At 38.6% G+C, this 24390-nt stretch overlaps 1 protein-coding gene across 1 annotated transcript in view; it reads right to left on the bottom strand.

Annotated features, from left to right (window-relative positions):
- Nucleotides 1-1957: 1957 nt before the first annotated feature.
- Nucleotides 1958-24390, bottom strand: part of LOC123520081 (parathyroid hormone/parathyroid hormone-related peptide receptor-like) — a 62732-nt gene continuing 40299 nt past the window's right edge. The window contains exons 7-13 of the mRNA XM_045281969.1: nt 17735-17891; nt 17144-17363; nt 16238-16376; nt 15238-15383; nt 14530-14719; nt 7104-7278; nt 1958-2073 (exon numbers count right to left, since the gene is read on the bottom strand). Coding sequence (XP_045137904.1) covers nt 1958-2073; nt 7104-7278; nt 14530-14719; nt 15238-15383; nt 16238-16376; nt 17144-17363; nt 17735-17891 — 1143 coding nt within the window. The remainder of the gene's footprint in view (nt 2074-7103; nt 7279-14529; nt 14720-15237; nt 15384-16237; nt 16377-17143; nt 17364-17734; nt 17892-24390) is intronic.

Here is a 24390-nt window from a genome sequence, read left to right as displayed (position 1 = left end):
GGGATCAGTGTTGGCACCAGTAATGTTCGCGGTCTACATAAATGACATGGTGGATGGGGTGTCCAGTTATGTGAGCCTATTTGCAGGCGATGCAAAATTGTTAAGAAAAGTGAGATGTGACAAAGATTGCGAACTACTCCAGGAAGACTTGGACAGAATATGGAAATGGAGCTGTACATGGCAAATGGAGTTCAACACGACAAAATGCAAGAAATTAGAGTTTGGCAAGAGTGAAAGAAGAATCAGGAGTATGTACAAGATAGGAAATGAAGACATAAAAACCAGTCATGAAGAAAAAGACCTTGGGGTGACAATTACCAATGACCTATCGCCAGAGAGACATATAAACAAAATAATTGGAGAAGTATTGAACTTATTGAGGAACATAAGAGTGGCGTTCGTATATTTAGATGAAGAAATGATGAAGAAAATAATTACTGCAATGATAAGACCGAGGCTTGAATATGCAACAATACAGTGGGCTCGAACTTAAAGAAACACATAAGGAAACTAGAGAAAGTACAGAGGGCTGCAACAAAATGGTGCCTGACTTAAGAGATTTGACTTATGAAGACAGACTGAACAGAATGCAACTTCCGACCCTGGAAAACAGAAGAGAAAGGGAGACCTGATAGCAATATACAGAGTGATGATTGGCATGGAAAAATGGATAGGGAAGATCTGTGTATGTGGAATGAAAGAATGTCGAGAGGGCATGGGAAAAAACTAAAAATGGCCACTTATAGGAGAGATGTGAAAAAATATAGCTTCCCTCATAGAAGGGTGGAAGCATGGAATAGTTTAGACGTGGAAGTGGTCAACGCAAGGAATATTCATGATTTTAAGAAAAAGCTGGACATTAATAGATATGGAGACGGGACAACACGAGCATAGCTCTTTTCCCGTATGTTACAATTAGGTAAATACACATAGGCGGCTTTGAAAAAAAATGAAGAGAGGACAGAAGAGGAGAAGAAAGAGTTTTTCTGGAGAATCTTGGATATATATTTTGCACATACAAATATGAAAATACCTATCCTAAATTAAAGAAGTTACTTATATAAGTACTTCTTTTATTAGTTTTACCCATTTCATTACATGAAATTTTCTGGTTTTGAATTCTTATTTCCACTTTTGTCTCCATTTCCAGATCTTGTCAATATCTTTCTGTGATTCCATACAGTCACGCATGTTCCTTATTACTCTCAAAAGTCTTGCATCATCTGCAAACAAATTTATGTAGCTACTCAAACCCTCTTGTATATCGTTGACATATACTTGGAGCATAACTAGTGTCAGCACCAAACCCTGTGATACGCCACTAGTAACTGTGCTCCAGGTTGACGGGATGTCTCTTATCATTGTTCTCATTTCCCTATCTTTTAAGTAGTCAGTACTCGAATGTCTTTATAGTCAAACTTATTAATACTTGAATGCAAAAGTTTGATTTAATACTCAAAAAAATACCTGGTAGTTGAACGTTCACACATGTGGTTGTAAACAAAGACTCCCTGGCCTCTCCCTTTCCCCCCTCCACCAGTTGTCATGCTGAGGTTGTCAGAATAACATTCTCCTATGTTCTGTCTGTTGTTCTTCATTTTGAAACTTACTATAGCATCAAAAACTTATTAATGATGAAAATATCTGATAATCAAACAGCCACACACATGGTTGTAAACAAACCTCTGACTTCTCCCCTCCCACCCTGTCCTGTTCAAATACCAGTAATACCGAAACAAAATACCGGTATTCCAGTACAGGGGATCCTCGTGATTCGACCGTTCGCAGTTCGAATTATCGCCAATTCAAACTCAGTTAATTAATATCCAATCCTCAAGGTTCCACCGACTGACTCGCCAATTCGACATTCATATCTCTAGCACCACCCACCCGGTCACCCAAATTTGCCGCCAGCCCGCCAGGCGTAAGTGTAAACTGACCCTACCCTGTGCGTCGATTAATCTGCATCACTCTCGCCCCAGCCGGCGTCCAGGCAGGCCATGCTCCGCCGTTCCACCTCCTGCCTCCATGCCACTTTGACCATGCCGCACAAAGCTGCCTCCAGCCCCAGCCCTAAGAAGCACAATTTCCTGCCTTTCAAAGATAAACTTGAGCTTATAAGAAAGTGTGAGGCAGGTATAGCTCACAGTGTCATTGCAGTGCAAATGGGTGTTCCTAGATCAACAGTATCAACAATTTGGAAGAACAGGGAGAAGTACTGCGAGACCGCTGCATCATGCAAGTGTTTTTATTTCCAAAAATGTACTGTACAGCACCCTAATGTGTGTGATAAAAAAAAAGTTGGACATAAATGAAGCCTTTAATAGTACTAATTTAGTCTAAGTTAGTGTTTTTAAAGGTTATAGTGATGTTTTGGGGGGTCTAGGCTGGAGGTTGGTCCCTATCCCCCCTAATTCTTAAGTATCCTATGGGAAAAATTGCTTCACGATTTGAATAAACGCTGATTCAACTGATGAAAAACTGCCCTAATCCCATCAAATTGCGAGGATCCCCTGTATACCAGATCCTTAGTCCTGCAGTCATGAGGAAAATAACATTCTTCTCCCTTCTGTCTGTAGTTTTTCATTTAGAAACTTATAATGACACCAAAGAGGTTTATTAATAATGAAAATAAGTTATCTAGTGAGAGTGAAAGTGTTGAGTGAGACACAGCCTTTCACTAGTGGATTCACAGGAGTCACACCAAAAGAAAAGTTACCAGATATTTTAATTTATGGTGACTCGTCTTCCGATGACCTCCCTCCTTCCTCTTCTATGTTATTCATCACCAGCCTTCACTTACAGTATGTACAAATCGAAATTATGAAAGAAAATTACATTGAAAGTTTTGTAAACTTAAGGTTTTACTAAGATTAGAACAAATTACATGATTTATAGGTATCAGTAGTCAAACTTTTTTGATACTCAAACAGCTATTTGGAATGAATAAGTTTAAGTATTGAGTCTCCACAGTATTTCCCTTTATTCTTCCCATGTGTTCTATTTTCTATAGGAATCATCTATGTGGTACTCCGTCAAAAGCCTTCTCAGTATCTAGATAGACTATGTGAATCCATCCATCTCTCTCTTGTACTTCATCTATTACTCATGTGTAAAAGCTTAGTAAATTTGTTATGCATGATCTTTCTTCTCTGAAACCAAATTAGGAGTTATTGATTATTTCATTTCACTCCAGATATTAAAACCATTTTTCCTTAATAACAATTTCACAGATTTTTCCCACAACACTAGTTAGTAACACTGGTCTGTAATTTAGGGGCTCAGACCTTTTTCCTCTTTGTATATTGGGACTATATTTGCTCTTTTCCATTCTTTTGGTACCTTCCCTTCCATTCAAGAGTTGTTGATTACATTCAATATTGGTTCCAACAGTTGTTCTCTACATTTCATTAGTGTACATCCTCACACTCCATCTGTCCCCATTGCCTTTCTTACATCCATCTTTTCAAGTAATTCTCTAATTTTCTATTTTTTGCACCACAATGTTTCTTAATCCTTCCTGTGTTGCTTAGTTGTTTGGCTCTATGAACTCTCCCTTTTCATTAAATAGTGATTTAAAGCTCTCATTCATGAGTTCACTCTTTTCTTCCATTTTTTCACACATCCTATTTTCCTTAATTGATTAACTTAGTGATGGTCTCTGTGTTTGTCATTTTTCTATTTATATTCTTATAAAAAAGCTTGGGTTCCTCTTCGTATTTCTTCACTATATCCTTTTCAAGTTTCTCTCCTCCCTTCTTATCCTAATGCATTTGTATCATGCCTTTCTATACTGCTTCTTATTTGCTTCATTCCGTTGGTTCCTTAATTTTTTCCAAGTTGCATCCTTACACTTTTTAAGTTCTGCACATATAGCATTATACCACGTGTGCTTATCCCATTTTACTCTGTATATGGGAACATATCTTTTTACTCCCTCGTTATACTTGTCTAGGAATATATCATACTTCTTGTGAATTATCTTGCCTTGCATAATTTCCTTCTAATCAATACTACCAAAATTTGACTGCATGAATCTGTCTTTTTTATGTGTCCTTTATTGATTTAAAAGTTTCCTGATCCTCTAGATCAGTTTGTAGAACCACATAATCACTTTTCCGATTGGGCTGCAATATTTAATGTTTGGACAAGGCTGTTTTTTTTTGTGAATACCAAATCCAGCATTGATGGTTCTTCTTCCCTTCTATATCATGTATAGTCCTTCACCCATTGGTCCAATGTGTTTACCATTGCCATTTGTAACACATACCATACATAAAGCCTCCATGTATTAGCCTTTGGTGGCACATATGTTACCATGATACGTACTCCTTTTTACCCTCCCACTGGTCCTTATTTGCTATGCTTAAAACCTCTGCCAGTCCATCTCTGTACTGTACTTCTCCATGTATACATCCTATCAAGTCATTATCAATACTCCTCCTCCTGCTTTTTCCCTATTGTCTCACCTCCAAACATTATATCCCTGCTCTTTAAAATTCACTGGGACCTCTTCACTTAACTTTGTTTTTGTTATACATACCACATCCAGTCCTTTTTCCAGTAAATAGTCTCTCACTTGTAAGCTTCTTGATATAAATCCATCTGTATTTGTATACATGACTCTTAATGCTTTCCTTCCATTTCCTCAGCCTCATGTCTAGCACTCTCCAGTAGAATTTCTTCTCGTTTTATGTCCTTCTCCTTTTTTTTTTCCATAGCTTCATTTCTCAGTTCTCTCTCTTTTTCCCTTTCTATCTGATCTATCTCTCTCTTTATCCAAATATTGTTGTATTCTGTCTTACCAACCAGCTTTTCAGTCGTCGCTAATATTTCTTCAACCCTTACTTGTGATCTCATTTTAACTTTTAATGTTTTTTTTTGCCTCCCTCACTATATTTACCAAATCTGCATATTTCCTCTATTTCTTTCTCAAGACTCTGTTCTTCATCTTGAATTTCCTTAACCATCTCTTTCTCCCCCTTCTTCCTCACAGATTTCACTGGATTCTTTTTTTCTCTATTCCATATTTATAACCATACATTCTTTATATCCATTATATCTCTCACTAATTCTCCCTTTTTTTAATTACGTATATGACTGTGTCCTTCATTTTCTCACTTATTTGTTGCTTCACTATTTCTGAAAACTTTACTTTTCCGTCTTGTTCTTTCTTCTAGTTTTGTTTCTCTCATCCCATTTCATGTTCCCACATTAGTGTCTCGCATTTACTCAAGTCCTTGTAGTGCTACTTCATCGTTTGCATATTTGCCCTTAAGGGCGCTGTTTTCCCTTTCTGTTTCATGTAGAGTTTTCTTCACGTCATTGCTCATTCTAACAGTACTCTCTAACTTTTCATATCTCTCTCTCAGCTCTAGGTTTTTTCCACAATCCTGCTTTTAAAAAATCCCGGCAACCATCTCCCTCAAAACTCAAATTTCTCTATCCATTGTGATCATCCTTTTCATGTTGGCTTTTTCCTTTACTCCAACCTCCTAGCTGTTATAATCCTAGAGGTGTTTCTATAATCTCACTCCTGTGTCCTCTCAGTTTGGCACCCTTGTTTACATTGACAACAGCGCTGACTGCGCCGTCCATAGTGTCATCCCCTTCCATACTTTTTCTCAGCCTTACCGCAAACAAATTTAATATAACTTAGGAGACAGGATCACTAGCCTAGCCCCCTCTCCTCCGCTGTAATATATCCATCACCAGGTCTGCTGGGCTTCGTAATCAGCACTTGGCAGTGTAACCCAGGCCGGAGCTCTTGTCTTTGCGTCCACCTCAAACGACTGTGTGTGTGTGTCTGTGTGTGTGTGTATTAACCTAGTTGCAGTTCTACAGGGCCCGGGCTTTACGCTCATGTGGCCCCGTCTTCATATCTACACTTATCCAATTTTTCTTTAAAACTATGCACACTTGTTGCTGACACCACTTCTTCACTCAAACTGTTCTAAGTCTCAACACATCTTTGCAGGAAACTATATCTTTTAACATCTCTCAGACATCTTCCCTTCCTCAGTTTTTTACTATGTGATCTTGTGCTTCGAATGTCATATTCTTCTCTCAGGATCAGTTTCTCATTATCCACTTGATCCATCCCGTTGATCAATTTATAAACTTGTATCAGATCCCCTTTCTCCCTTCTCTGTTCCAGGGTTGGTAGATCCATAGCCTTTAGTCTCTCCTCATATGTCATCCCTTCAAATTCTGGAACCATTCTTGTTGCCATTTTTTGTAGTCTCCAACTTCCTTATGTGTTTCTTTTTATGGGCGTCCACACAACTCCTGCATATTCCAATCTGGGTATTATTATAGTACACTTAACTCTCGGCTATCGTGCCCAATTGGGGCCGAAATAGCCGCGCCATAGCCGAAAACGCAATAGCCGAATTGATCTTGGCGAGAAGGCGATTTTGGCCAATGAGCGCTCATATATCCCATGACGTCATGGCTGGGCACGCGATAGCAGGCATCTGAGGTCGCGATAATGAAATTTTAGCAGCTTTTCATACGCGATAGCTGAAGTCACGATAGCCGAGGGTTGACTGTACTTATCAATTTCTTCATCATTTCTTTGTCCACGTAGTGAAATGCTAATCCAATATTCCTTAGCAAATTATATGTCTCTCTGAAAATTCTATCAATAGGGTGTGTGTGTGTGTGTGTGTGTGATTTATGTTATATGTTCAGACTTTACCTTCTGTATCATATGTACAAATTTTAGATAGATATGATTTACAACATAGTTTCTCGCTCATCTGCCTTTGTGTTTTTGGGGACTAGGTGAGAATCTATTTGCTGTGGAGTTGATGACTTTAAGCTGTTTTTATTTACAGAGACACATACCATCCCTTTACTCATATTTTCTGTCTTGGTTCCACCTTCACTCATCACTGATCCGTTTTCTTTCATTGGACTTACTTTAGCAATCTGGAATTGTTCAGTTGACTCTGAGAAAGTTAAGTGTTTCTCTTTGATCTTTCCCATGACTTGGCCATTATGTGAAACCAATGGATTTGACTTATTTGGTGGAAGGATAAGGTTAGTATAGTTATTATCTTGTAGATTTATGAGGATTTCCACCTGAGTACTTTCCTTACCATTTTTGGTCACCTGTTGGTCCATATTGACTGACTTAGGAGATGAGGGAAGCAAGAGTGAGTGATGGTTTTCATCTAGTTGGGATTTTCCTTGAGGCTCCTCAAGAGTTGAGCAGGTCTGCATTTCAATTGTTTCATCACAGAGATCTGATGAAACTCTGCTAGGAGTCACATCCTGCAAGAGACAATTTATCTGGTTACTGAGGTGGTTATGTGGAGGTAGTACACTACATATATCAAATATAGTATATACTAATTGATATTGTAAGTTGCTTTTGCATTTCTGATACTTATAAGTTAAAATAGTTTGATATAAGTTTTCATGTGTGTGCATTTACCTACCTAGTTGTATTTACCTAGTTGTAGTTTTACAGGGCCTGGGCTTTACGCCCGTGTGGCCCCATCTCCATATCTACACTTATCCAATTTTTCTTTAAAACTATGGACACTCGTTGCTGACACCACTTCTTCACTCAAACTGTTCCAAGTCTCAACACATCTTTGCAGGATACTATATTTTTTAACATCTCTCAGACATCTTCCCTTCCTCAGCTTTCTACCATGCGATCTTGTGCTTCGAATGTCATATTCTTCTCTCAGGATCAGTTTCTCATTATCCACTTGATCCATTCCGTTGATCAATTTATAAACTTGTATCAGATCCTCTCTCTCCCTTCTCTGTTCCAGGGTTGGTAGATCCATAGCCTTTAGTCTCTCCTCATATGTCATGCCTTCAAATTCTGGAACCATTCTTGTAGCCATTTTTTGTAGTCTCTCCAACTTCCATATGTGTTTCTTTTTATGGGGGGTCCACACAACTCCTGCATATTCCAATCTGGGTCTTATTATACTACATATCAATTTCTTCATCATTTCTTTGTCCATGTAGTGAAATGCTACTCCAATATTCCTTAGCAAATTATATCTCTCTGAAAATTTATCAATATGGCTTACCGGTTGATTATTTTCTTCCATCGTCACTCCCAAATCCTTTTCCCTTTATTACTTTCTCCAGTTCTACCCCATCTCCCATCTTAAAGATTCCATTTCCAGATCTTATTTAGGTCTTCCTGCAGTATTTCACAATCCTCTTTTTGCTTTATAACTCTGCACAGTTTTGCATCGTCCGCAAACAGATTTATTTAGCTGTTCAGTCCTTCTGGCATGTCATTTATATATATGAGGAAAAGTATTGGCACCAGTACTGACCCCTGCGGCAATCCGCTTTCTACTGCTCTCCACTCGGACTTTATATCTTTGATTGCCGTCCTTATTTCTCTCCCCCTCAAGTAATTTTCCATCCATTTCAATGTGCTTCCTTTTAAGCCACCCTTCTCCTCTAACTTCCACAGTAACCTTGCATGTGGCACTTTATCAAATGCCTTTTTCAAATCCAAATAAATACAATCAACCCATCCCTCTCTCTCTTGTACTCTGTCAACTATTCTAGAGTAGAAACTCAGTAAATTTGTTACACACGACCAACCTTTTCTAAAACCAAATTGGTTATTTGATAATAATTTGTTGTCTTCAAGGAACTCGGTCCATTGTTTCTTTATTATTCTTTCACACATCTTGCATATTACACTAGTTAGTGATACCGGTCTGTAATTTAAAGCTTCTTCCTTCTTTCCGCTCTTATATATGGGAACTACCTCAGCTCTTTTCCATTCTAATGGTACTGTTCCATTTTCTATTGAGCATTTTATGATGTATATAGAACTTGCTAGTTCTTCCCTACATTCTTTTAGTATTCTGCCTGAGACTTCATCCGGTCCCATTGCCTTTTGTTCATCCAGTTCCTTCATTAACTCTTTTATTTCAAGCTTGGTTACTTTAATCTCTTTCATATAGATGGTCTCTCTATTACCCTGTGGCCTTTCAAATTTGGACTCCTTAGTAAAGACCTCTTGAAATTTACAATTTAACAGTTCTGCCATACTTTTTGGATCTTCCACCATCCCATTCTCTTCTTTTAACCTTTCAATTGTTTCTTTTTGTCTTATTTTTCCATTGATGAATCTGTAAAACAATTTCGGTTGCTCCTTGCATTTCTCGACAATGTCCCTTTCATAGTTCCTCTTCTCTTCCTTCCTCACTTTAACATATTCCTTTCTCGCTGTCTTGAAGTTTTCCTTATTTACTGGATTTCTATTTCTCCTCCACCTTTTCCATGTTCCATCTCTTTTCTCCTTTGCCCTAGCACACCTTGCATTAAACCAATCTTTTTGTCCTTCTTCTTTAGGTCTATATTTCGGGACATATTCCCTGACTCCTGTTCTGTATATTTCCAAAAATAAGTTATATTTCTTCTGCACCCTCTCAGAGTTTTCCATCTCCTCCCAGTTAATGTATTTGAAATAGTTCTTGAGATTCTCAATATCAGCCTTTCTGTAATTTAGTCAGTTTTCTTTGTATGATTCGTCTCTATCTTCTTTTTCTTCTTCTATATCCATTTCTAATATTACATGGTCACTTTTTCCCATTGGGCACTTATATCTTATATCATCGTTCATTTGTATACCCCATTACGGAGCGAGCTCAGAACTCATAGACCGATCTTCGGGTAGGACTGAGACCACAACACACTCCACACACCGGGAAAGCGAGGCCACAACCCTCGAGTTACATCCCGTACCTATTTACTGCTAGGTGAACAAGGGTTACACATTAAGAGGCTTGCCCATTTGCCTCGCCGTGTGTGTGTGTGTGTGTGTGTGTGTGTGTGTGTATTTTCTTAGTTGTATTTACATAGTTGTAGTTCTACAGGGCCTGGGCTTTACGCTCGTGTGGCCCCGTCTCTATATTCACGCCTATCCAATTTTTCTTTAAAACTATGCACATTCGTTGCTGACACCACGTCTTCACTCAAACTGTTCCAAGTCTCAATACATCTTTGTGGGAAACTATATTTTTTAACAACTCTCAGACATCTTCTCTTCCTCAGTTTTTTACTATGCGATCTTGTGCTTCGAATATCATATTCTTCTCTCAGGATCAGTTTCTCATTATCCACTTGATCCATTCCGTTGATCAATTTATAAACTTGTATCAGATCCCCTCTCTCCCTTCTCTGTTCCTGGGTTGGTAGATTCATAGCCTTTAGTCTCTCCTCATATGTCATCCCTTCAAATTTTGGAACCATTCTTGTAGCCATTTTTTGTAGTCTCTCCAATTTCCTTATGTGTTTCTATTTATGGGAGGTCCACACAACTCCTGCATATTCTAATCTGGGTCTTATTATAGTACTTATCAATTTCTTCATCATTTCTTTGTCCATGTAGTGAAATGGTAATCCAATATTCCTTAGCAAATTATTTGTCTCTCTGAAAATTCTGTCAATATGGCTTACCGATTGATTGTTTTCTTCCATTGTCACTCCCAAGTCATTTCTACTCCATCTCCCATCTTATAGATTCCCACAGGTCGTCTTTCACTCTTTCCCATTTCCATGACATGGCTTTTGTTCACTCTCTCTGGCATGTCGTTTATATATATGAGAAAAAGTATTGGTGCCAATACTGACCCCTGCGGCACTCCGCTTTCTACTGCTCTCCACTTGGACTTCATATCTTTAACTACCGTCCTTATTTCTCTCCCCCTCAAATAATTTTTCATCCATCTCAATGTGCTTCCTTTTAAGCCACCCTTCTCCTCTAACTTCCACAGTAATCTTGCATGTGGCACTTTATCAAATGCCTTTTTTAAATCCAAATAAATAGTCAACCCATCCTTCTCTCTCTTGTACTCTATCAACTATTTTAAAGTAGAAACTCAGTAAATTTGTTACACACGACCGACCTTTTCTATAACCAAATTGGCTATTTGATAATAATTTGTTGTCTTCAAGGAACTCGATCCATTGTTTCTTTATTACTCTTTCACACATCTTGCACATTACACTAATTAGTAATACCAGTCTGTAATTTAAAGGTTCTTCCTTCCTTCCGCTCTTATATATGAGAACCACCTCAGCTCTTTTCCATTCTACTGGTAGTGTTCCATTTTCTATTGAGCATTTTATGATGTTGTATATAGGACTTGCTAGTTCTTCCCTACATTCTTTTAATATTCTGCCTGAGACTTCATTTGGTCCCATTGCCTTCTCTTCATGTAATTCCTTCATCAACTCTTTTTATTTCAAGCTTGGTTACTTTAATCTCTTTCATATAGATGGTGTCTGTATTACCCTGTTGTCTTTCATATTTGGATTCCTTAGTAAAGACCTCCGGAAATTTACTATTCAACAGTTCTGCCATACTTTTTGGGTCTTCCACCATCCCGTTCTCTCCTTTTAACCTTTCTATTGTTTCTTTTTGGCTTATTTTTCCATATATGAATCTGTAGAACAATTTTGGTTGCTCCTTATATTTTTCGACAATGTTCTTTTCATAGTTCCTTTCCTCTTCCTTCCTCACCTTAGCATATTCATTTCTCGCTGCCGTGAAGTTTTCCTTATTTTCTGGATTTCTATTTCTCCTCCACCTTTATCATGCTCCATCTCTTTTCTCCTTTGCCCTAGCACACCTTGCATTAAACCGATCTTTCTTTCCTTCTTCTTTAGGTCTATATTTCGGGACATATTCCCTGACTCCTGTTTTGTATATTTCCAAAATTAAGTTATATTTCTCATGCACCCTCTCTGAGTTTTCCATCTCCTCCCAGTTAATGTTTTTTAAATAGTTCTTGAGGTTCTCAATATCAGCCTTTCTGTAATTTAATCGGTCTCTTTTGTATGATTCATCTCTATCTTCCTTTTTCTCTTCTATATCCATTTCTAATATTACATGGTCACTCTTTCCCAATGGGCAGTTGTATCTTATATCATCGTTCATTTGTACACCCCTTGTAAAAACCAGGTCCAATCTCACCAGCTTGTCATTTCCTCTGAATCTTGTGTTTTCCTTTACTCTTTGGTCCATCATATTATCTATCATTAGATTCAGGAATCTTTCTCCACAGGCTTCTTCCCCCATACCACTTTCATAATTTTCCCAGTCCACCTCCTTACTGTTGAAATCTCCTACTAATAACACTTTTCTTTTTTGTTTAATGACTGTTGTTAGACTCCTTATTGTGTCATCTATCATATCTTTATATTCTTGATTGGTCCATGAATTTGTTTTTTGGTGGCATATATGCTCCAATGATTGTTAACTCTTTTTTATTAATATGTATCTTAATATACAGTACTTCTGCTTTTCCTTCCCCCACTTGGTTTACCACCATCTCTTTCTTTAACATCATCATGACTCCTCCTCCTCCTTTACCCCCTCTGTCTCTCCTCCATATATTATATCTATTATCCATGTCTATTTTATTGCCTCATTTAATTTTGTTTCAGCCAGGCATACAATATCCGGTTATTCTTTCTTTATGTAATCTCTTGATTTCAATTTACTTGATAAAACCCCATCTATGTTCGTATACGTAATTTTTAATCTCTTGTTCTTATCACCTTTAGTTAAACTTGCTCCATTGTTTTCTCTTCCTTCTCTTTTATATACAATTTCCTTATCCTGTCTCCTAGAAATCTCCCAAAAAATGCCTTTTTTTCCTCCTCTGACCTTTCATTATTTTTTCCCTTGCTTCTGCCACCAGTTCGTTTGTCTCTTTCTTTCTTCCTTATTTCTATTTTTCTTTATATATATATATATATATATATATATATATATATATATATATATATATATATATATATATATATATATATATATATCCTTGTAACCTTCTGTTTCTCTGAGTTTTGTTGTTCTATATAGTATTTCTTCTGTTGCTGTTCGTGATTTTAGTAGTATCTTAGTTGGTCTCACTGTTCCTTCTTGATATGGTCCCATTCTGTGGATTTCTTCTACCTCCTCCTCTAAGTTTTGTCTATCCTCATCATTTAGATTTTTTAGTAGGTCTTTGACTGATTTCATTTTCTCTTTTTCCCTTCTTGGTCTATATTTTACATTTTTTTCTTTCAGACCAAATATGATTACACTCTTTTTCTTTTCTCCAATTTCCCTTACTGGATTTTCTTTTTCCTTAAGGACTCCTATAATTTTTTTTGCAATATTCTCATCTCTTTCTTTTAGCTGTTCCTGAATCACCTCCAGAAAATTATCCTTGTCTTTCTTATCTTGGACTCTCCATGCTTGTACTTCTTTCTTAATCACATCTTGTACTCTTTCCTCTTCTTTGTACAAAGATCTTTCAGATCCTCTTTTTCTTTCTCGGCTTTACCGAGTCCTTCTTCCATCTATTTCTTGTACTTAGCTAGTTCCTTTTTCAGTTCCTCGTTTTCTGCTCTTAGCCTAGCTTCGTTTTCTTCCACTTTTTTTATCCTTTTTTTCAAGTTCTGAAACTCTTTTTCCTGTTCTTCGTTCTCTTTAATTCCCATACTCTCCTTTATCCATTTATCCAATTTTCTTTCAATCGTTAACACTCTCTCATGTAGGGCAGTGTTTGCCGTATCAAAACCTCCGAATGCCCTCTCTTCCTCATCAACATATTCATCCTTCCTCTTCTTGCATTCTTTCCTTGGTCTCATACCTGCATTTAGATGTAATCTCTTTCATACTCATGCTTTTCTAACAATGTATTCCTGAAAACAAGTGCCACACACTCGCCCAGGCCTCTGTAAAAAGTGTGTGTGTGTGTGTTTGTGTTTTACACTACAGTAACTATAAAACTATTTTACTTTGTATTATCCAAGATATTTTTTTAATAACTTCTATGAATCACATACCAATTACAATAACTTGTGATGTAGACTTACTAGCTTTGAATATGGTTTATGGTTTATGGAATTATCTATTATATTAGAGAGAAGAAAAAAAAAGTGGTACTCTTGTTAAGCATTTGGTTAGGAATGGCTGTAAAAGCAAGGAAATCATTATGTGGTGACTTATTTGCTGGTGGCAACAATATTATTTGTTAGTAAGATAGAAAAGATTAGCATTTGAGAAATATTTTGTGGTGTGAATGGGATAGATGGTGAAAGCTATGGAACTAAATGTATATACTGTAATATACTTATATTTGCTGATGATGAAGTAATTGTTCATAGAATTATTTAAATAGTCAAATGCAGTATATTCTTTAATAACTCAGAATAAGGGAAAAGTTAAATCATATGGAGAATATGTTGAAACTTGAGACTTCAAGAAAGTGTGAGAGGAAGGTACCCTTTAAAATGGAAGGACAGATTTTGAATACTGGGAAGAGAAGGGTGATAAGTAATTGAAAAGGTGAATAGTATAAGAGTAGTGTATAGAGAAGAGCAAATAATTTTTTTTTGTGACTCCCATGAGGAGCTTTTGAAGAACTGGTGTCAGAGTAAATAGAATTTAGATTTGGTTTATCAAAAATTGTTAGATGTAATGATAACCTACACATTGATCAGGGTAGAAATCGTGGAAGAAAGCAGCATTGTGCATACCCTGGAGTGATGCTTGGAGTTGTAGGTTGGGGTAAGAGTGGCTGTTGGAGAGGGTGAAGCAGAGGCATTGTTGGGACAAGGGAAGTTAGGTGCATCACTGCCGATAGAGCGTGCCATCTGTGGTGATGGAGTCTGCCTGTCCTTCCGCTCGGCTTGTGAGTGAATGGAATGGAGGGATGTCCTGCCGCGGCTGTGGAAAAGAGAAACAGGAAATGTTAGTTCAGCAAAATATATACAGATAAGGGTAAAAGACTATTTTCTGCCTTACAGATATTCCAGATGCATTTAATTATGCTTTTAAGATTGGATAAGGGTGTCTCACTCTGTAATGAATTAAAGTGAAAGAGTTTAGACTATTAATGTAGGCTGAAATAATTTAATAATTGTGTATATAGTCACAATTGTATGCAGCCATATGGATACATTCATCCTGGGATGATAATGAAAAAACATACACATGGCCACTGCTCAAGAATGTTAAGTCAGTAACTGCAGTCATTGTTGTGATGCCAAGGGGCATGAATGATAAGTTGGTTGGCTCATAAAATGATTAGAATGGAGTGGATCAGATTTGCATTAATCTATCATTATAAACATGATATCAATAGCTTAATAGTAGGTGTTAGTGTATGGTAAACATGCTATATTATCCAGTCACAGAGAAGAAAAACGTGTCCAAAGAAACAGACAGCAGATAAGGTATCATGCCTGGCATAGGTTTTGGTGTGGGAGATCATAGTAGACTGGGAGTTAACAACAAGAGGGTCGCCTTTGTACCAGCGGTTGTACAGTTTTCGCAGCTCCTGACGCACCTCACCATTCATGAGGCAGTATAACACAGCCACAAAGAAGCCCTGTAATCACACATTTTATGAGAGCTTTTCCATTGAAGTGTAATAAAAGTCAGTATTACATTTTTTAAGAACACAAAAATATAGGTTGCAAGAAACAAAAAAATGTAGTTGCTTACAAGAAGAATAGATGAATGAAATATTCTAAAGAGTTAAAGATCCCTCAAATAACTGGAATATTGTACTGTACACTACATATATGTTAGTTAGCTGATAAAATGTTGTAGCTGTAATTGTAATAGCTAGTGCAATTCATTACTATGATTGAGGTTAGTGAATTGGTGAGGAATTGTTATTCTCTTTCTTTACATGATGAGACCAACAATGTAAGAAAATGTCTAAGACTTTAGTACTTGATTAAATGTTGCTATGCACATATGTACACAAAATTCTTTGCTACTGCACCTTCCGCTATTGCATTTTACTGCTATTGTGCATACTTAAAAAGCTGCATATATTTCTATTTTGCTCACGAAATTACCGCTATCGCATGCCTATCATTCAAAAACTTTCAGGTTATGATGTCACGTGAAACATATTTTATTCATGTTATTATCATGATTGTTATTGATTGCTCTTATTATATTGTTATTAATTATGATTCTTGATTAGGTAAGTTTTTTTTCATAATTAATTATTTCTATTTTTATATTGTTTCATGGTATAAAACTGAGCAAAATGTGACAAAAAATGACAGCTTGGAGGTCCTAGTGTCAATTTGATTTATTACCATAGGTTCTTCACTTTGGCTATCGTGATTTCAGCTATCGCATAGTGATAGATGCACCAATTAGGCACAAAAACATAGGATTTAGAGTATAATTGATCTGACTTAGCCTTTTTATTTGTGGACCTACCTGAAAGGAAGCAAAAACTTGATCAAGGAAAAGCCAGACTAGCTCTACATAGGTGTTGGTGGAGGTGGAGAGTCCCCACAGCACAAAATAGTGGACACCAAATAGAGGCACCAGTACCAGCGTAGACTTGCCAAGCTTCCTGCAGCAAGAAAATCAAGAGTCAGGAAGAAGTCTGTGCCTGCTTCATGAGCTTGATATACTAGAATAGTTGATTGCATGTGTAATATTTCCTTCCTTCATGGTCACTTAGAGATACTAGTCTGAAGACAAGATAAATCTTTAACCATGTGACAGATCTGAGTTAGTCGTCAAACCTTAACTACAAGAACAGGACAGCACCTTAATCTTGGAACACTAATAATTGTCTGGTACTATGATAATCTCAGAGCTTGTGTGATTCTAATCACAGTGACTACACAAGTTTGTTGCTTCATTTTATATAAATTTCTTGTATATCAGTTTAACTATGAATGAATTAAACTTCAGTTTTCTTTAAAACTGAGCTTTTTTAAAGAGAATGTGGGAAGATTTCCATCCTGATACTTAGAGACACATTGTATCATCATTACTTTTGAGAGACCTTACTGTTTACCACCTATGGGCATAGGTGCTTATCCTGATATCTTTAAATGCAGAGAGTCTTACATCATAATTTAATGGTACTGTACATAGAAGGAGACCTTTACATGAAAAAATGGTGAATACAGCTTTTTTATCAGAAGATTAATTTCATACCAATTTCTGAATGAAACAATATTAAACAAAATATCTTAACAAGAGCTTCAGATACTGAGGAATAGGCTTCTAAAACTTGTAAATGTTGGACTAAGGCAACAACCAACATCATAAATAGATTGACTAGAAAGAAACCTGTATTCATGCTTCTGAAGACTCATTGGCACTCACCTGTACTTCATGGACTCAGCAGAGATAGAAGACCTAAGTTTGAGGATGAGAACCCGAACTACATTCAGAAAAAAAGAGAAGTTGATGAGATTTGAGATGGCGACAGGTGCTCGAATGCTAACCCAGAAGATCCACTGCACATTGTTGACAGTCCAGCAGTGGGTGTCATCAAGTGTGGCCCGCAGCGTGGCCCACATTGCCACACATCCAAGTGGCAGGCCTGCACCGTGACAAGGGAAGATCTCTTAAGAATACATAATCATTAAGATTATGATGGTATTACACTATACTTAGTCTCAGAGGAAATTGCTTGAAATACATTCAAGCAGTGATTCAAAGTGCTGGAAAGTGAATTTAGTATGTAAGAAGCTGACCTAAAAGCTTTCTTTATTTGATAAAATAATCGAAGAAAGAAACAAATTTTAGCATACATTATGTCAGTAGATACTAATGAAATCAAGAATATCCTATATGAATAATAGAATAAAGATATTAAAAGAAAGTTGGAATCTATGCTAGTTGAATCCCAAAATAAGATATATCTATTTATTGCATCAGCATCATCATAAACTGAAGGCTTGAAGAACCCACCCCAACCCAGAAGGATGTAAAGGGTGATTGCTGAAGAATCTGTGAATAAAGCCATGAAGATGAGGCTATGCAGGTAGAGCCCTTCCATCAGCAGCCATGAGTAGTTGGCCAGGATGAAGTACTGCCACACACAGATCATCAGCTTGCATGCCCATGTCTGGTAGGAAAATAGAAAGACTGGGTTCAGTGACTTGCAACCATTGTATTTGTGTTACAGGCAGGGAAGGGATAATGTGTTTTCCATGTCTTGAAAAGCAAAATGCTTACATCATCCAGTTGTATATTCAGCTGCTGAATATCATCATCATAATACCATATATAAACTTAAGGAAATCATCATGGAGTTATGGGTTTATGTTTTATATTTTTGATAACTAGCTAAGAATACAAGAGGGTAAGAGCATGTGATTCATAAAAAGTAACAATACAGGCCATCACTGTTCACAAATCTGGAAATATTATTAGAGTGGCCATGTTGTTATGGCACTTAAGCATCTGAGCTGTATTTTCTTTGACATTATTAATTTTAAAGTTTACCTTGCCATTGATAATAAAAGTCTTAGGGATTATGGAATTAGTATTGGCATACTAATTTTTGAATGATAACTTTATTTCGTGGCAAAATGTAATACTTTCCAAATTGTAATCTACGTACTACACAATAAAATTATTAACTGTAAAATTATAAACTTGGCGAATCTAAAATTATGGAATTATAACTAAAACTTTTAGTAGTTTCAGGAGTGTCACCTTTGAATTACAAATGTTAGTCTTTTGGCATTCTAAGAAATTTCATATAGGTGATTAAATACAGATATAAAATGTCCCATTTTCTAGATTTCCAGTTTTGTGGACAAGGATTTTGGGGGTGAGATCAAAGAAATGCTGCTGCATAAATAAAGCTACAGCAAAGGTACAGGCAACCTAGTGTTATGTAAGGGGTGTTTTAGTTATCCCCCCTCCCTAATGATAAAACCTGTTTTTATGCCAGTTTCCTTAACTCTATGTATTGTGTAAATTTATTACCAATAAATAAATTTCTGGCTGGGTGCTGTAGGTATAATTGATGTTGAGAAGAGTGAGGCAGTGCAGGTTGGCACTATTACGTGTTGGGGAGGAGTTATGGGTGTTTAGTCCTGCCAATTTTCTACCGAATTGTCGTTATAATAAACAGACTTGGAGAAGGCTAATTTCTCTGATCTTCACTGCCTCGGGGATAGCTTCTAGGGATTAGATATCGATCAGGATTTAGTTTGACGAAAGAGCTATATAGGGAGGATAACTAAGGAAGCCTTGCCTTGTCACCAGAGTTAGAAAGACATAAGTGCCTAAGGAAAGTGTTATACCACTGGAATTTTGTACTCCAATCTGTGCTGTCTACTAGCTTGTGGCATTGCTACAGATGAGGCTGCACATTGCCTGCCCCACCTGCCACGAAGATACAGTAAGGCGAGGGGGCATGGCACGCCATCCAGGAGCTATAACAAGAGTGTTTCCTTGCTGGCAGCCTACAGGAGAACTGGGGATAAAATCCTGTATTGAGCCTCTGTGTGGCTCAAGCAGGTGCAGTGTTGCATATGTTCTCCCCGGCCTCCCCTGCCTTGCCACATGTGTGGGGGACAGCAGTGATGGGGGGGTGGTTAACGTAACAATGGTGTCAGGAGTTTGGGATATGCCTGTAGGCTATCTTGCCAGGAAGAGGCGAGATGGCGAACGTAGTGAACATTTTGAACATTTTGAACATTTATTTATAGCCAGGGAGTACATGTTATTTGGGCCACTTTTCAAAATAGGGTGACTTTTGCTTGTTTTAGTACAGATGGGAAAGTCCCTGTTGTAATAGATTGATTGAAGAGGATGGTTAATGGTATGGAGAATAGCTCAGGGTTATGTTTTAGTACTGAAACTGAAATCTCATTTACACTAGAGTTTTTGTTTTTTAGTGATGTCAGAGCATTTTTTGTATCGTAGATAGATACTGGTGGCAGCAACATAGAATGACGGAAATGTTTTTTTTGGGTAATGAAGTGGGCTTCTGTCAGACTTAGGTAGTTTATCATTTAGCTCGGAGGCAATATTGCAAAAGTAATTATTGAAGGCCTCAGCTATGTCAAGAGGTGTATCTAAAGTTGCATTATTGTAGTGCAGGGTTGTTACGTTCTGTTTCAAGTTTGTATTGTTTCTTATTTGATTAATCGTTTGCCAAATGTTTTTAGTATTATTTCTGAAGTTACAAAAAATCTGGTGATAATAGTTAGACTTTGTCACTTTAATTAGTTTTGTCACATGATTACGGTAATCTTTATAAAATGTATGAGTTACTAAACCCACCTTATAGCTCTTAAATAAAATACACTTGTGTCTTATAGAGTTTAGTAGGCCAGTCATGATCCAAGGGTTTTGTAGTCATTTACTCGAGATATATTTTGTTTTTAGAGGGAAACATGCATTATACAAAGTGTTTATCTTATTATGGAAAGTGTTGAAGTTTTCATTTGTATCAGAAGAAGACAACAAATTGCCCCACATTACTTTAGATAATTAATTTGTGAAGAGATTATGGTTTGAGTTGTTGAAGACCCTAAAGTTGATTTTATGTTTAAAGTCTAGAGCGAAATTTAGAGTTATGTTAATAAATATAGGTAAATGATCAGATAGATTGAAATGGATGATGCCAGAGGAAGATGGTGGAGTAAAATTTGTCTAGATTTGATCCAGTAAGGATGGTTGACCAAAATCAGGGTTATCTGGGAATCTTCTTGGGTGGGAAATATGGGGAAAGTTATTTAAGGCTTGCATTGTATTAAGGAAAATATTTGTAGGGAGGTGAGTTGAATGTTCTAACAGATTAATATTAAAATCTCCAAGTAGAATAGTTTTATTACATCTAGATATATCATTAGAGAATATTTGATTAGAAATTATATTGAATTCATTGACTGCAATATGTTTGCTGTAAGGTCTATAGATAACTGAAATAACATATGAGGAACTTAATATTTTTAGTTTAGTTGTGCAGATTTCTATGTCATCATTTATGAAACAGTAATCGTTTATTAGTTCAAAGGAAAAAATATCTTTAATGAAAATTGTTATGCCACCATGTTCTCTATTTGTTTTTACGAGATTGTGTGAGACATAACCATCAAGGGCATATAAATGTTTGGATGATGCTCGTAGCCAGGTTTCGGTGAGGGCAATAAAATCTGGAGGCTTGGGGAGACTATTTAGGAAAGTTTTGAAAGCATCAAAGTTTTTTTGGATTGATCTGACATTCATGTGTATGATGTTAATGTATTTATCTCCAAGCCGGGCTGCTTCTCCTATCTCAAAAGAGGATGCGGTGTCACCAACTATCAATGGGACTGCCTCCTCCATCCCAGACAAGCTTGACCTGTTCATTCAGTGGATGTTACAGTAAATGAAGAAGCAGTCACAGCAGATGAAGGAACAGACACAGGAGATGAGACAGGAGGTAAGGAAACAGTCTCAGCAGTTGGAACAGCTGTCATGGGAAGTCACAGCTGCCGCAGCTGAAAGAGCTGATGAAACAGCAGTTGTACCAGGTGGCATGTGACATGCAGGACGAGATCCAAGCAGTGCAGGATGAGAGTAAGCAGTATATTGACGTGAAATGTAATAGTGTTAAGGAAGAGATGAAAGAGTACTGCGCCCATGCTCTGCAGGAACTGCAGGGGATCATTGAGGAACAGTGTGCCTGTGTTGAAGAGAAACAACGGGAGGCTCCAATCAGTGCAATCCAATTCAAGGAGGAAGCAGTTAAAGATCAAGAGGATGCAGGGGCACCAGTGAGGGCTGTGTGCTCAGTCCCAGTGCTTGGAGCTGGTGTTACCTTTCTGCGCCCTCCTTCGCCTCTCAGCAGTGAGGACTGTAGGTGCAGTCGGTCACCACCTCCTTCCCCAAGGGCCAGTCATAAGTGGAGAAAGCCAGTGAAATTCGACACAAAGGTGCTTTGGGAGGCTTACCAAGCTCAATTCGAGTTGTTGGCAGACATTCACGGGTGAAGCGATGGGGAGCGAGCACTGCACTTAGTCACCTGTCTACGAGGCCAGGCGGTGGAGATCCAGAGTCACTTGATGCCTGCTCAGAGGGCATCTTACAGGTATGTGGTAGAGGCCATGCAGTGTCGTTTTGGGCATCTCCAGCAAGCGGAGTTGCACAGGTCATACCTGAAGGTGTGGGTGAGGGGCCGAGGTGAGCCTCTGATGCAGCTGGCACAGGAAGTGAAATCCTTGGTTTGCTGAGCATAACCGACAGTGCAGGAGGACATGGTGAGCCTCCTTGTAAGGGACTGCTTTGTAGACACTCTTTAGGACTCGCCTTTGCAGATCTACATGAAGCAGGCTAACCCAAAGGACATTCAAGAGGCGCTTACTCGAGCTTCTGAGATGAAGTTCTTCCTAAGGACCACTACCAATGCCCCAAAGTTGGTTCCGCCCTGTTATGAAGGAGAAACTGACGCCCTGCCCCGCCATGTGAAAGCTAGAAGGGCGACGACGGGCAAGACGAGCTGCCGGCACAAGGAGAGCCTAGGAGTGTTCAGAGGAGCCTGCTGGGATGTGGCAAGTTGGGCCATAAGAGGGAGCAATGTGGCCAGCCACAAAGATCATGCTCGCTGGAGGACACCGGCCATATGCTCTTCAAGCCGTGCTGCTCGAGTTGTGGCCACACAGAACACTGCTGGAGGGACTGCCAGGATCCCAAAGGAGTGTTGGAGATAGGAAATGCAGCTGGACTGAGCAGTGGAGCGAAGTATCAGTTGGAGGTCATGCTGCCTCACCAGGAATAAGTTGCCGGCTAACATCAGCACCTACAAGCGTGCGTGTCAGGCAAGGTGAGTGGGTGCTCCGTTCAGCTAGTGGTGGATACAGGTTCCAAGAAGACAGTTGTGAGAGAGGACTTAGTGGATGTGAGCAGCGTGCCAAAAGCTGCGCAATAGCTGTGTAGCATCATAGGTCAGTGTGTCACTATTTGGGGCCCCGTTATGGTGAACATTGGCATGGGAAGAATGCTAGAAAGGTTGCCAGTCTTTGTCATTACTTTGGAAGACCCTTGCCTGCTGGGGATTGACTTCTTCATGCCAGTGGGAGCAAGTTTGGACTTCTGAGAGAGGAAGTTAAAGGTACGTGACCAGGAAGTACCTTTGATCCTCTGAGGTGATGCTCTATGTGAGAGGAGTGGACAGCAGGGCAATGTGTCTCAACAGGCAGGTGAAGAGACAGCTGAGATGGATCTGCCACAACCAGGGACCAAGACATGGCCAGGGTGATGATGACAGCGACGCTGAGAGCCACCAGAGCAGTGGGAGTGACATCGAATAAGCAGCAGTGAAGCATGCCGGTAACATCGCCATGCCCAGGAGGAATAGGAGGAAGCCGTGGTGGCACAAAAATTATGTCATGTAATATTTTTTTATGCCCGTGTCTCTATTTTCTTTTGTGCTGATGTTTTGTTTTGTTGTTGTGTGATAGCCGGGTCCACTATCTTTGCGTTGGGGGCAGGGTTACATAAGGGGTGTTTTAGTTATCCCCCCCTTCCCTGGTAATAGAACCTGTAAATAAGAGAATGGGGGTGTGAAGGGGGGACATTTCTTTCCCTAGCAACCAGAATTATTTATTCATTTTTATGCCAGCTTCCTTGACTCTTGGTATTGTGTAGATTTATTACCAATAATGAATTTTTGGCTGGGTGCTGTAAGTATAGTTGATGTTCAGAAGAGTGAGGAGGTGCAGGTTGGAACTATTACTTGTTGAGGAGGAGTTGTGGGTATTTAGTTCCGCCATTCTTTTACCGAATTGGATATAGCGTGGATCTCTATTCCTCACTGCTTTTCGGATAGCCTTAAGGGACTAGATAATGCTGCCTATTCTCAAGCCTCCTGTTTTCTCCTTCCCCCCACCTTTTCTCTCTCTCTCCTCTCTCTCTCTCTCTCTTTTAATAAACTATATATAATTTATATTTCATTTATTTATTATTCATTTTTTACTTATTTTTCTACACCACCTATATGAGGTAAAAATCTGAGTTGTAGTTTCCATCTTGTTTCGTAGCCAGAGAAAGGGAGGCGCGTGAGCCGTGACACTTGACCTGACTTGAACCAGGTGAGGGACTCAAGGAGACACACTGACCACCACCACCACATCGTGACAACATTGGAAAAAATCTCTGCCACAGGTCACAGAATTTTTATAAATCGTTGTTATAATCCTAAACATCAAAACTCACCGTACAGTGTGGCTTCCTTTATTATATACAGCATACATAAAATATCACTTTCAAATAGCACATGGATGGGAAATAAGAGAGAGACACATGTAAGAAGATTGATTTGGCATTATGGCTAGAGGTAAACGACGTGTTCTGCCCCACCCTGAACGGACTTCATAGATGGAACAGACTATAGCTTGGGGCGTCGCCAGAGACGAAGCTGCACACTGCCTGACCCACTCCCGCCGTTAGGATACAGTAAGGTGAGGGGGCACGGCACGCCATGCAGAAGCTACGACGGGAGCGTTTCCTTGCTGGCAGCCTACAGAAGGACCCTGGGTAAAATCCTGTGTCTAGTGTTGTCACTGTTGTGTATGCTCTCCCCGGCCTCCCCTGGCTTGCCGCGTGTGTGGAACAGCAGTGAGGGG

This window comes from Portunus trituberculatus, chromosome 46, assembly GCF_017591435.1.
Source record: "Portunus trituberculatus isolate SZX2019 chromosome 46, ASM1759143v1, whole genome shotgun sequence".
NCBI classification, from domain to species: Eukaryota; Metazoa; Arthropoda; class Malacostraca; order Decapoda; family Portunidae; genus Portunus; species Portunus trituberculatus.
This window is presented reverse-complemented; position numbering and strand designations above follow the sequence as displayed.